This window comes from Arachis stenosperma, chromosome 9 (assembly GCF_014773155.1).
Source record: "Arachis stenosperma cultivar V10309 chromosome 9, arast.V10309.gnm1.PFL2, whole genome shotgun sequence".
Classification (NCBI taxonomy): domain Eukaryota; kingdom Viridiplantae; phylum Streptophyta; class Magnoliopsida; order Fabales; family Fabaceae; genus Arachis; species Arachis stenosperma.
The window spans coordinates 16,741,302-16,755,656 of record NC_080385.1 but is presented as its reverse complement, the minus strand read 5'-3'; the positions used below and the strand labels follow the sequence as shown (position 1 = coordinate 16,755,656).

General features: G+C 37.0%; 2 protein-coding genes across 2 annotated transcripts; one reads left to right on the top strand and one right to left on the bottom strand.

Annotated features, from left to right (window-relative positions):
* Nucleotides 1–934: 934 nt before the first annotated feature.
* Nucleotides 935–2,728, bottom strand: LOC130949159 (uncharacterized). Its single transcript, XM_057877959.1, has one exon. It carries the CDS (start codon nt 2,726–2,728, stop codon nt 935–937), a length of 1,794 nt encoding a protein of 597 aa, XP_057733942.1.
* A 9,145-nt stretch (nt 2,729–11,873) lies between these two features.
* On the top strand, nt 11,874–14,104 carry LOC130947598 (probable L-type lectin-domain containing receptor kinase S.5). Its single transcript, XM_057876299.1, has one exon. The coding sequence runs from the start codon at nt 11,921–11,923 to the stop codon at nt 13,934–13,936; it is 2,016 nt and encodes a 671-aa protein (XP_057732282.1). The 5' UTR covers nt 11,874–11,920; the 3' UTR covers nt 13,937–14,104.
* Nucleotides 14,105–14,355: the final 251 nt, after the last annotated feature.

Genomic DNA, 14,355 nt, shown 5'->3' with positions numbered 1-14,355 from the left:
TTTTAATACTATTGCCATTTTGTAACTACCTTTAACCACGGTTTAAACACCATTGTATTTGACAACTTTTGACAACGGTATTTTCTAATTATATTTTTTTTTATTTACAATAGTTTTCTCATATTACATTGAAATTAATATTCCAACTAATTTTTAGTGTCAATTGATTAATATTCCAACTATTTGAATCAAATCACTAAAAAAACTAATTAAACATTAGATTTATAACGTATTCTATAAGATTCATACATATTTGTGACCTATAAAAAAATTTTTAGAAGTCAAATAAACTAAGATACTTTAAAATCACATAATAAAAGTCTTAAGTCATAACAATATCTAATCATAAACAAAAGAGATTTGAGCTTCTTTGCATCCTTAATGCTTTTACCACAGCTCCCACTACAGCAACAACCCAACCACTCAATGAACCTGCACAACACAACCCAGGGGGAAAAAAGGAAAAAAAATATAATCAGAGTATTATAGATACCTCAAAAAACTAAACTTAATTGCACAAAATGAATGACAAATATACAAATTAAACAAGAGCAAAACCACAAGCTAGTAGGGTCATCCCCATATTTCCAAACAACCACAAAGTCCCAGGCTTTGGCCTCAACAAAGGGCCTAAGCGACTCTAAAACTGCAGAATCACTCATTGTTTCTTTCTTCCTATGAATATAATGCAGCCTTTGGTCACTTATTATTATATATATAGTAAGCTGATACAAGTTTTAACGGTTTCACAATTTCATAAACACATGGTGTGCACGACAATTTTCCAGACCAAATAATTGGGTGGGACAAGTGTATCATTCTATTCAATTCAAATATATCTCTGATATGTATATATATATAGTGTGAATCCTGCTCCTGCAAGAAAATCGGAGCACAGAAAAAGAAAGAAAGCAAGTTGTTTTATACTGACATGTCATGGCAAGTGGGTACAAAGTTTCAAGAAGTTGCAGTGATATGTATGTTCGAACATGAATTTTTCCTCCGTGTCGCCGACTATGAATTTTTCCAGGTCTCCCTCTGGTTCTGGTCTGGGTTTGTCGTCTACTCTGGCGTCCAGGTCAGCTAGGAACACCCCAGACGCCTCTTTGGATTTCTTCCTTAGGGAGAGACTGGCGTTGTCGCAGGTGACTGCCGTCTTGAGGTCCCCTCTTATGGACCCTATAGATCCGTCATCGGTAACAAACTTCATGACTAGCAGCTTTGTGTTGATTATCGCTTCAACATCGTTAATCGTCTTCCTTCCCAAGATGACGTTGTAGGCGGTGGAATCTCGGAGGACCACGAACTCGGCCATCGCCGATCTCCGGCCTTGAGCCTGTCCCATTGAGACCGGCAGGGATATTACTCCATCAGGTTTGATGAAGTGGTTGCCCAACCCGATGACCCCGTGCTGGTGAGTCGACAGGTCGGCGTCCCTTAGCCCCAGTGCGTCAAACACGTTATGGAACATGATGTTCGAATCTGCCCCCGTGTCGACAAGGATTCGTTTGACGAGACCGGTTTCCACTCTGGCCGTGATGACTATGGGTGGGTTTTCAGGGGCCTCGTCGAACCACTGGTCTTCTGGGCCGAAAGAGATAGAAGGGGGCTTCTTAGAGCTTCGCACCAGCGAGGAAGAGACCGCCAAGACCTTGGCATCTTTCTTGTGCGCCGATCGCGACCTTGGCGCGGCGTTTTTGGCTGTCACTACGTTTATCCCGGTGAGGCCGTGATCTCTGTCTTCTGGCTCTTGTCGCCACTTTGCCGACCGGGTTTTGCCTTCTTCGTCTTGGTCGCGATGACGCCTCCTCGGCTCCCTTATAAGATGGGAGAATTCTGTCAGTTTACCCTCCCTTATCGCTTGTTCTAGTGCGTCTTTCAGGTCAAAACAGTCCTGTGTTTGGTGACCATAGCCCTTGTGATAGTCACAGTAGAAGTTCTTGTTTCCCCCCGTACGGTCCTTGAGTGGTCGGGGCTTCGGCAGGATTCCTTTCTCGGCAATTTGCTGATAAACTTCCATGATGGGAAGAGTGAGCGGAGTGTAGTTGGTGAATTTCCCGACCCGGGGGAATGGCCTGGGTGCCTTGCTCGACGCTCCTTCCCTGGCTTGTTCTTTTTGTCTTTCTCCATTACCTTGTTGCCTAGGTTGGTTGTAGCCGGAGTGCCGTTTATTGGTGGCCACGACTTGGCTAACTTCCTCGTCATTTATGTACTCCTTGGCTACCGTTTGGATCTCGTGCATCGTCCAAACTGGTTTTGTGGTAAGGTGCTTTCGAAAGTCCTCGTTGAGAAGGCCGTTCATCAGACAAAGGCTGGCCACCGAATCGGTTAGGCCGTTAATTTCCAAGCATTCGTCGTTGAACCTGTCCAGGTATTTCCTGGTCGGCTCTCCCTGTCTCTGGGTTATCCCCAGAAGGTTGATCGGGTGCTTTGCCTTTGCTATTCGTGTTGTGAATTGGGCTAGGAAGGCACGGCTGATGTCCGAAAACCCATAGATGGACTCCTGCGGGAGGCCGTTAAACCATCTGATCGCGGGTCCTGCCAGGGTCACCGGGAAAGCTCGGCATCTCACCTCGTCCCCTACTCCCTCCAGATCCATCCTAGCTTCGAAGGCTGTGAGGTGTTCCAGAGGGTCTTGGGTTCCGTCGTACCTCATGTCCGTCAGTTTGTCGAAGTGCTTTGGCAACCGGACTTCGAGGATGGATCGATGGAATGGGGTAGCGCCCATTATCACGGGTCGCCGTGTCCTCTCGGACCTCTCTTCCCCGTCTTCGCGATCTCGTCCCGTGTAGCGCGTTTCCTTGCCTCGGGAGTAGATGATTGTGTCATTTCGTCTTCTCGGGATGGGTGACTCTTCTCGAGTGCTCTCTGCTTCCGTTCGGGATGCGGAGACGCGTCGTAGACGACTTCGGTGGGAGTCTCTCTCTTGGCTTTCAGGAGATGGGGGGTAGCTAGGATCAGTGGTTCGTCGGTCGTGCTCCTGGTCGGCCAGCTGCCGTTCCAGGTTTTGGACCCTGTGGCGTAGCTCCTACATTATTCTGGCGCTGTCGCCGCCAGTTCCCCCGAAGGGTCACGTCCTTGTGTGTGGTTCAGTGCATTGTCGGGGGGACCTTCGACGTCCTCTTGGCGAGGCGACGGAGGCCGCCCCCTCTGCTCCGGCTCCTCGGCCTTGGTCTCCGGGGCCCGGCACGACGTCCATTTAGGCGTCCCCACAGACGGCGCCAATGTTCGGTTGTTCGGGTACCGGACGGTTCGGGTGGAATATGTGGGACTGGGGACGCTTCGATCACGGTTGTGCTCGGATCCGGTCTACCGGGTCGCCGAGCTCTCGTTGTGGAAGGAGGGGGTGTCACTTGCAAAGACACTCCGACGCTCTAGTCAGTTAGTGTGTAGGTGAGAAATGGGTTAGGTGGGGTGTGTGACGTACCTTGGGGGAGGGGTAGGACCCTCCCCTTATATACTATGTCAGATGCGGGTCCTACAAGGGCAGGACCCTCTTTCTGCGAAACTTCCTCACACAGCTGTGGTGATCAGCTGTCCCGGACACGTGTTCGGGTCGGGTATGGGCGTATCACCTGACCGTTTTGGTCGGGTGGTTAGTATGTCGGATCGGCCCAGGTTCCTTTTGGGCCAGGCCGTAACATGGCTAAACATCACAAATTATGCTAATTCTCTAATACTCCTCATACAAAATTAAGACATTCACATCTTAAGACATTCTTTTTTAGTTAAAGAGAATAAAGAATATTTTTGTTCAAGCATGAAGTGGGAAAAGAAAAAGCTTTTAATAGAAAGAATGTTGCTCATGAACTAATATCTCTTTTCTGGACTTCAATTTAAAAGCTGCAAGTTATATAGATGAATGCCAATTTCTAAAATTGAATCAAGGAGATCTAAAATTCTGACTCTTTTGTGTGCCAAATGCCATCATCTTTGCATATTGTCCATTTGTTTTCATTATGAATTTGCTAAATGTGCTACTATGATGCTGTCCTTGTCCTTCATTCTTATAATCATTTGTATTAGGATGATGTTATTATTTCCTTTCTTTGTCTTCGCGCTTCAAGTAGCACCAAGTTACTCCTAGTCAGGTGCAATGGACTTTGGAAGAAAATTTTGGTTAGTCTCCAATATGGACTTTTTACTTGTTAATTTGGACTTAACAGGGGTGAGTATGTCAGTCGCAAGTACTTCATTATCCGTTTGAATCTGAATCGAACTAATTAAATTGATTCTGAAATTAATAAATAATCAGATTTAATTCGAATCAAATTAATAATTTTTTTTTAATAATTGATTCGGGTAATAGTTCTAGGGTGCAGAATCTGAATCAACTCGTAGATTTGACTATATATTAATTAAATAAAAAAATAAAAATTTAAAAAATATATATGCTTTTTACTATGTTTGAATTTTAAAGTCTTTAATGTTTAATATATTTGAATTTTAATGTGTTTAGTTTTTAATATATTTAGTATTTAACATGTTTAAATTATTTCTATTAATATTATATGTTTATTGTATTTACTGAATTTTTAAGATAAAAATTTTGTTTTTTTTATTTTTTTTATAAATTTCTATTTCACCGAGTACCCAATTATCTAAACTGAACCAATTCGTTTTAATTGGTTTTGATTTAGTTCGGGTACACTACACATAAAAAAATACAAATTCAAACCAAACAGAACCAATTATAACTTAATTGATTCGATTCTAATTTCACCTTAAACCCAAACCAATTTCACTCGTGTTCACCCTAGAACTTATAACACAAAAATAAACATATCAAATCACATTAAAAATTTATACTATTACTTTATAATCCAGCTAATATTTACTATTATCAAATATTGTTAATTTTAGCTCTAGACGCCACATAAAATTTTTATTTTAGGTTTTATATTTTCTATTAATAATATGCACATAAACATGAATTCTTAGAACGCCATCACTTATTATTCGACACTTGGCTGCAAGATTCGGGTTCTATTTAATTTTAGTAAATTCTAACTAATTTTTTTTCAAATAAAAGGTATATTATCCCCTATAATATGTCTAATAATTATTGAATAAAATAAATTATATTATCATAGTTAACATCAATTTTTAATTTAACTTAAATTTTGACAACTAATTAAATATCATATTTTTTTAAATTATAAAAATTACAAAAGAGATTTTATTTTATGACTTCTTTTTTTTAAACTACGCATATATTAATTAGATCTAACATACAAAAAAACTAAAAACTAAAAAGAATAAATAAAAAAAAAACTCAAAAGGCCAAACCACAAATTTAAAATAATAAAAAAGTAGATAAAGTGTTAATTGAATAAAGGTGAATTTCATAGTTATTAATAAAATTAATATAAGAATTGTGTAATTTTGTAAGTATATATGAAATTTAGCTAATTTTATTATAATTAATTAGTTTTTGGTTATTAAAACTTAACTTAAATTAAAAATTAATATTAATCATTTTGATGATATAATTTATTTTATTCAATAATTATTAAATTTATTATAAAAAATAACTTATTCTTTATTTAAGAAAAGATTAGATAAAATTACCTTCAAATTTTATATTTTAAAAGATTTTATCCTAACACAAACACTATCTGATTTGTATATGAATAAAAAAATAAAAATAAATAAAAGCAAAGTAACGCACAATATGTTGGATTTTTTGGGTTTCTTTTTTATATGGAGAAAAAATCCAAATGCTAGTATCCAACCTCGTGAATAGTTGAAGTGGCTGAGGTGATTTAGGGTTGAGTGAGAGAGAGGTCATTTTGAAAGGAGAACACCAAACACTAGAGAGAGAAAAAAAGAGAGAAAGTTATTTTCGTACATACACAAAGCTGTTTCTGTAAATTAGTCGCTGCAGATTCATTAACCGTTGGATCGAGCTCAAATTTGGACAATACGTTCTACACATCTGGTTCTTTAATTTCACCGTTCGGATCTTCGATTTGATGTTTGTAGCTGGAGATATTGGCCACGCACAGTAGCTCTATTTTTGTGGTATTTTCATCTTCTTGTTCTTGTTTTGAAAGCTTTGAAACTTGGGTTGTTTGGCTTGTTGTATGCACGTTTTGTGCAGTAATTTGTGACTCTCTTTTACCCTATTTTTCATCATAGTGAAGCTATATCCTGGTTTTGGTGACTCGTGGTTTTTACTTCTCTCATTGAGGAGGTTTTCCACGTTAAAAATCTTAGCTTATTTCTAATTTCTGGTTTATGTGATTTTTCCGCTGCTATTGGGTATTATTGTATTGGTGTTAATACTTGTTGTAAGTAGATATTGTTGCTCCTCTAATTCTTGCAAGTAGGGAATTGTGTTTTATTCCTATCAATTGGCATCAGAGCTCAGTTTTGGGTATTTGGTTATAACTTGTTTGAAAGATGGAGGCAAATAATTCTACTAGGATGATAAGTTTGAATTGCACTAATTACCATCTATGAAAGGGAAAAATGAAAGATTTATTGTTTGTCAAAAATCTACATTTACCATTATTTTCTACACAAAAACTAGAATCTAAAACAGATGAAGAATGGGAGTTTGAACACCAACAAATTTGTGATTTTATTAGGCAATGAGTGGTTGATAATGTTTATAATCACATTGCTAATGAAACTTATGCTAGGACTTTGTGGAATCAAATTGAATCCTTGTATGCTTCCAAGTCTAGCAATAATAAATTGTACTTGTTGAATATGTTGATGAATTTGAGATACAAGGAGGCGTCACAAGTATTAGATCACTTGAATGAATTTTCAAGAGGTTCTGGATCAGTTGTCAAGTATGGGAATCAAGTTTGAAGATGAGGTTCAAGGATTGTGGCTGCTAAATACTCTACCATATTCTTGGGAGACATTTCATATCTCTCTTACTAATTCTGCTCCGAATGGTAAAGTGAGCATGCAGCTTGTTAAAGGTGGTATTTTAAATGAAGAGATGAGAAGAAAGACGCATAATTCTTCGTCATATTCTGAAATGTTAGTCACTGAAATCAGGGGGAGAAATCAGAATAGAGTTCAAAAGGGTAGAGGTAAAAGTAAGAGCAAATCCAAGGGAAGATACAAGAATGTTGAGTGTCACTACTATCACAAAATGGGTCACGTTAAAAAATATTACTATCTTTGAAAAAAGGAAAACAAAGGTAAGCAAGAAAAGAAGGATGATAGTGGAAATGATCGTGTATCTTCTATTTCAAATGATCTTCTTACTGTTGATATTGCTGATTATGAGTACAAGGTCAATCTTGTTTTTGATGATGAGTTCAGCTGGGTAATTGATAGTGGCGCCTCAATGCATGTTATACCGAAGAAGGAGTTTTTCACTTCTTATACTCCAGATAATTTTGGAGTACTTAAGATGGATAATGATGACTTGGCCAAAGTTATTGGTGTAGGAGATGTTTGTCTTGAGACCAATATGGGAATGAAGCTACTATTTAAAGATGTTAGATATGCTCCAGATGTTCGCTTGAATTTGGTTTCAGTTAAAAGGCTTGATAATGAAGGCTTTGTAAACACTTTCGACTTTGGACAATGGAAGCTTACTAAAGGCAACTTAGTGGTGGTTCGAGAAAAAGGTACTTCAAGTTTGTATGTGATACATGCCATGATTGCAAAAAGTAGTGTGAATGCGATTGAAAGTAAAGAAGTTTGTAGTTTGTGGCACAAACGACTTGGTCATATTAGTGAAAAAGGACTTAATTATTTAGCTAGAAAGGATGCTCTTTCAAGTTTGAAGAATGCAGAGTTGAAGAAATGTTCTCATTGCATGGCTAGCAAATAAAGAAGATTATTCTTTAAGAAGCATCAACCTTCAAGAAAATCAGACTTCTTGAAATTGGTGCACTCCAATATTTGTGATCCTTTGAAGGTACGGTCTTTCAGTGGAGCTATTTACTTTATTACTTTTATTGATGACCATTCAAGAAAGCTTTGGACTTATGCTTTGAAAACAAAGAACCAAGCTTTGAAAAAGTTCAAACAATTCCAAACTTTGGTTGAGAGGCAAACAGGTAAAAACTTAAATGTATTCGCACTCATCATTCACATACATCCCTTCTCTCGTCCAAACGCTCCACCATGCTCTCTCCCTTGTCCTAATACTGCCACTCCCCCAACCCTTCTCACGGCAAGCTCAAGACACAGAGTGACCTCCACTCTCTCCTCGACACCCTCAACCGCCACCTCTACGACTCCACTATCCTCTCCTGCACCCATATTGACAACCCGCCGTCCTCTCCACCAATCCTAAAAGTGAAATCAGCTCCGCAAAATGGTTGCAGAGTGAAAAATTATTGCAATGATTGAAAATGATGAATTCGTTGGCGAAGTTATCAAGATCAGGGGAGAGGGAATCCCACCAATCAACGTCAGAGTCGGAGAGCATGTCAAATTGTGAAAACATAAAGGAGCAATTGTCGAGGACCTTTAAGCGGTCTCTGAGCTAGTGTTAACCATCTTAAGTTGAACTCCAACAAAATGACCAATGGGTTGACCCACGTTAACTCCAGATCCGCATGACAACATAAGAAGAAGAAGAGAAAGATGGAAATGATGGATTCGTGAAGCATGAGGATTTGTGAGATTCAAATAGTTGGTTTTAATCGGTGAGGGACAGTGAACGTACATGCTAATAGTGGAGATGATAGGTGAGACGCTGCAATTATCGTCTTTAATGCCGACAAAGCACTAAAAATAGAGAGTAGAATAGATGTTGAAGCTGAAACAAAAGCTAACAGAGGTTGTAAATGTAGTAAGTGTGGATCCAAAGGCGAAAGAGGGTGCGATAGTGATATGGTGACGGATTAGAAATGATGGTTGTGGTAATTAATGTGGTTCAAAGAATTAGGAATGAGAAAGGATGTATGAGAATAATAATGATGTGAGAGTTAGTAATGATGTAGAAGTTAATGACGATGCTACGTTGTATTAGTTATGCCACATCAGTAATTTAATTACTGATTTACGTTTAAAATAAATTGTGAAACTAATATGTCATTTAAAAGTTATTTGAGGAATTAAATTAGTATAATTAAAATTTTAGAAATTAAATTAATATACGAGAATCTAAAAATCTATTTTAAAAACTACTTTAAAGATTTAGTCAGTATAACATTCAACAAAATATACAAACATTTGTTTCCATTTTAATATAAGACATTGGCATTTATTGTATTGGTTTTAAATTTATTTTAGAGTAAACTACCATTTGTACCCACGAAAGTTGAATATGCTGACATATGTACCTATAGAAAAAAGAAATTACCATTTGTACCCATAAAAAATTATTTTTATAGGCAAAATTATCCAAACCCTAAAAAATTATCTAAAATCCCTAAATTACCCTTCTCTCCACACTATCATCTCTTTCCTCCCTCCTATCTCTCAATGTTCTCAGCCACCCAATCCCAGCATCAACCACAAACCACCTCTCACCCTCCTCATCATCGTTCACCCTTCTCCGCTAGCAACGTCGCGGACCTCCGCCAGCCCAGGAGCACCGCGCCAGCTTCTCCTCGCCACCGCGCCAGCTTTTCGGCCTTGAAATTCAGCTGAGACGCTTCGAATCCGGGAAGTCACCGCATCAGATTTAGTAGCTCCCTCTCCTTCACGTCCTCCGGAAGCCCTGTGATGAATATCGTTCGAACCTAACCCAACACACAAATCACTTTCCCATTTTTCAAGCAAGAAAGTTGTAAGAAGGTGAAAAGGAGAGCTACCTCTTGGGCAGGGTGGGGAGGAGCAGGGAGAGCAGGTGCGGCGGCAGGAGATGGCGGAGGGGGAAGAGCGGCAACCGCAGGGGGCCATTGCTAGTGATAGGGGTGGATGCTAGTGCCAACCATGGCTACTATGAGATTTAGAGAGAGAGAGAGAAAGGAGAGAGAGAAACCCTATTCTGTAACGTATGAAAGGAATTTTAACAAGGAACCTGTTTATGTCACTGGAGCAACGAGATAGTGATCTTGAATCTGAGAAATTGACAATTTTTTGTGAATGTTCTAAGAAATTAGGATTTTATTTTGAATCTATATATGTTCTATTCTTCAATTTGATCTAAGTTTTTTATTTTTGTGATTTTGAAGAGGATAATGGCTGGGATATGTTGATGTTGGCTTCATGGTGGACTTGCACCGTGAAGGTGCTCTTCTTCTCCGGAGAAGCGGCAGCAAGTGTTGCTGTGACTGTGAGGATGAAAGAGAGGAGGGTGTGGCAAGGAGCCATTGGAACAGCAGTGGAAACTCACTGGAAAGTTATGGTGAGAGTGTATTAGAAAGGGAAAGAGGGATGGTGGGTGGGTGAAGAGGGTGGTGGTGGGATTTGAGATTAGAAAGGGAAAGAGGGGTGGTGGTTGGGTGAAGAGGGTTAGGGTTAGAAAGGTGATTGGGTGAAGGAGGTGGTGTGGTGGTGAAGATAAGGGTAATTTAGGAATTTTATATAATTTTTTAGGGTTTGGATAATTTTGCCTGTAAAAATAATTTTTTATGGATACGAATGGTAGTTTCTTTTTTCTATGGGTATTTATGTCAGCGTTTTCAACTTTTATAGATACAAATGACAGTTTACTCTTTATTTTAATTATTTTTAATTTGGTAGTTCATTACTCAGAACGAGTGGTTAAAGCCTATCTATTATTCAGTTGGAAAACGTCATGCATCACACGTCATCATAATAATAAACTATATAACAATTGAGAAATACATAAGCAGAAAAGATAAAGAAGTTTCCAACACCTAATTAAAAATATTATTTTATAAATATATGATAACTGATTTTAACGATCAATTTTAGTGTATAGATAATATTTTTAATATATATAAATCATCTAAAATTGAATCATATAAAATTTTTATTATTTCATAACTATTAATTTTATAATTTAAATATAAAAAATAATTCAATAATTATAAAATTAAACAAAATTCTAATTTAAATAGTCAAACTTCATTATTTTTTAAATTTCTAAAACTTTAATCATAAATAGAAAAATAATTTATATGTATAGAGTTTGAATAAAAATTTTAATTTATTTTAAATCTAATTAATTATCTTTAATTATCTTTAAAAATAATTTTTAAAATTAAAATTATAAATAAATATATAATTTAAAATTAATTTAAAATAATAATTTAAAATTAATTTAAAATAGTAATTTTGAGTGTTACATAACATCCCATAGTAATTTAGCTGCTGATTTACGTTAAAAATAGATTGTGGAATTCATATGTCATTTGAAAGTTATTTGAGGAATTAAATTAGTATAATTAGAATTTTAAGAGTTAAATTAATATACAAAAATCTAAAAAACTACTTTAAAGATTTAGTCCGTATAACATTCAACAAAATATACAGACATTTGTTTCCATTTTAATACAAGACATTGGCATTTATTGTATTGGTTTTAAATTTATTTTATTTATTTTTAATTTGGTAGTTCATTACTCAGAACGAGTGGTTAAAAGGTTGGAAAACGTCATGCATCACACGTCATCATAATAATAAACTATGAATGTAACAATTGAGAAATACATAAGCAGAAAAGATAAAGAAGTTTCCAACATTTAATTAAAAATATTATTTTATAAATATATGATAACTGATTTTAATGACCAATTTTAGTGTGAAAATAATATTTTTAATAAATCATTCAATTAGAAAATGTCATACAACACACGTCATAATAATAGACTATGAATAGTTGAATATAAACACTGAGAAATACATAAGCCGAAAAGATAAGGAAGCTTCCAACATCTAATTAAAAGTCTACTCAAATCATTTGACCTCACCTAATTATACATGAATTATACAAAGAAAGAATGATGAACATAAAAATCTCATCATAATACCCATATAATTGGCCTTAATTAGCTTCAACAATCTCTTCCATAGTTCTTCCAACATGTACTTTTCTTTGTTACTTAAACATCAATTCTTACCAACCATCGTCATCATCATAATAAGTATTATCACCCTCACCAAAGTTGGTTGCTTCGAGTTCAATTTCCCTACATTCCAACCACAAGATGAATCTCATTTACTGCTAAGCAAAAACTCAAAAATCTACCTAGATGCCATCCAAGTAACCCCTGATATCCGTGGCGAAATACGCCATTTTTCAGGACGGACATTCCACAATAAACCATTCAGATTATGGAGCAAGAACAAGAAACAAATTGCAAGTTTCAACACAACTTTTGTTCTTAACATCAATCCTCAAACTTCCCCTGGTGGAGAGGGCTTGGCCTTCATCTTAACCGCAAACACCGCTCTCCCGGACGACAGTTCGGGAGAGTGGCTGGGAATTGTGAACGCCACAACTAATGGAACTTCTCAAGCTGGGATTCTTGCTGTGGAATTTGACACAAGAAAAAGTTTTGCAGAAGATGGCCCTGATAACCACGTTGGTATTAACATAAACAGTGTCTACTCCATCAAACAGGAACCATTGTTAATCAAAGGGATTAATATTTCATCAGGTATTAATGTCACTATAAGAATTCAGTATGATAATGATGTTATATCCGTGTTTGGTTCCATGAGTACAAGAACTTGGCCAATGGAGACGCTTTTGGTATCTCCACCACTTAATCTTTCTTCCTATCTTCAGGAAGAGGTTTATGTCGGATTCTCTGCTTCAACGAGTAATTACACTGAGTTGAATTGTGTTAGAGCATGGGAGTTCAACGGTGTAGATATCATTCATGATGATAAGAACCTGTTGTGGATTTGGATAACTGTTGCAACCGTTATTGTTATTATGATTGGTGGTGTTGTGTTTCTCCTAATTTGGCGTAGGAATCATGGTGTGGGAGCTTCAGGAGATGCATACCCGAGGATAGAGGATCAGATTCAACATTCATCCATGGCTCCAAAGAAGTTCCGGTTAAAGGAAATTAGAAAAGCAACGGGGGGATTCAGCCTTCAAAACAAGCTTGGTGAAGGTGGTTTTGGAACAGTTTATAAAGGGCTACTCGAAAACAAGGAGATAGCTGTAAAGAGTCACTCGAAGGATTCGCGCCAAGGGAAGCAAGAATTCATAGCCGAAGTCACAACAATCGGAAGCCTCCACCACAAGAATTTGGTTAAACTGATTGGTTGGTGCTATGAAAAAGGAGAGCTCCTTATTATTTATGAGTATATGCCTAATGGAAGCCTAGACAAGTACCTGTTCCATAAGAAAAACAATTTTGGCAATGAATTTGGGGAAGGATTTAACAATTCAACACTAAATTGGGAAACTAGGCAGAGAGTGATATATGGTGTGGCTCAAGCATTGGACTATCTCCACAATGGTTGTGAGAAAAGGGTGCTTCATAGGGACATCAAGGCCAGCAACATAATGTTAGATTCGGAATTCAATGCCAAGTTAGGGGATTTCGGATTGGCGCGAACCATTCAGAAGAGAAATGAAACTCACCATTCCACAAAGGAGATTGCAGGGACGCCAGGGTACATGTCCCCGGAAACATTCCTCACCGGAAGGGCGACGGTGGAAACCGATGTGTACGCGTTCGGCGTTCTTGTGTTGGAAGTAATGTGCGGAAGAAGGCCAGGGACTGTGAACGGACAGGATGATTACAAGAATAGCATTGTGTATTGGGTTTGGGAGCTTCACGGAGAGGGGAGAATAGTGAGTGCTGTGGACAAAAAGATAAGTAAAGAGATGAAGGATGAAGAAGCTTCTAGAGTTCTTGTTTTGGGGTTGGCTTGTTGCCATCCAAACCCGCACCATAGGCCTTCAATGAGAACTGTTCTGCAAGTTCTGAACGGGGAAGCACAGCCGCCAGTGGTGCCTCAAGAGAGGCCTGCTTTTGTGTGGCCTGCTGTGCCTCCATCTTTCAATAAAGGTGAAGATACTTATTCAGTCCTCAATGGACAAGTCACTCCCATATTCACTGATATCACTGGTAGGTGATCCAACATTCACACCATCATTTTAATCAAGCCTGGAAATTAAGATGATCATAGTTGATTAATGCCTCTTGCATTGCAGTTACTGATGATTATTTTATGTATCTTTGTTGAGTTTATTACCATATAATTGGCAGCTAATTGTGTACTATATACGCTATATAATATAGCTTCGTATATATATGTATAAAAATATTATTTATATATTAAAATTAGTTATTATTATATATTTATATAAAATTAGAATTTAATTTTGATGTACTAATAAAGTGTTTTGTAATTTAGATGATTATTTATGTAGATAATAAAAAAATAATTATTTTTATTGATATAGTATTATATATTTAAATGTATATTAAAATTATTTTACACTAATTATATTAAAAATTAAATTTTAAAAATATATGTATAATTTAATTTATA

What these genes read in the sequence shown, in the direction of transcription:
- LOC130949159 (XM_057877959.1), bottom strand. Translation starts at nt 2,728, where the DNA reads ATGGGCGCTACCCCATTCCATCGATCCATCCTCGAAGTCCGGTTGCCA.
- LOC130947598 (XM_057876299.1), top strand. Translation starts at nt 11,921, where the DNA reads ATGTACTTTTCTTTGTTACTTAAACATCAATTCTTACCAACCATCGTC.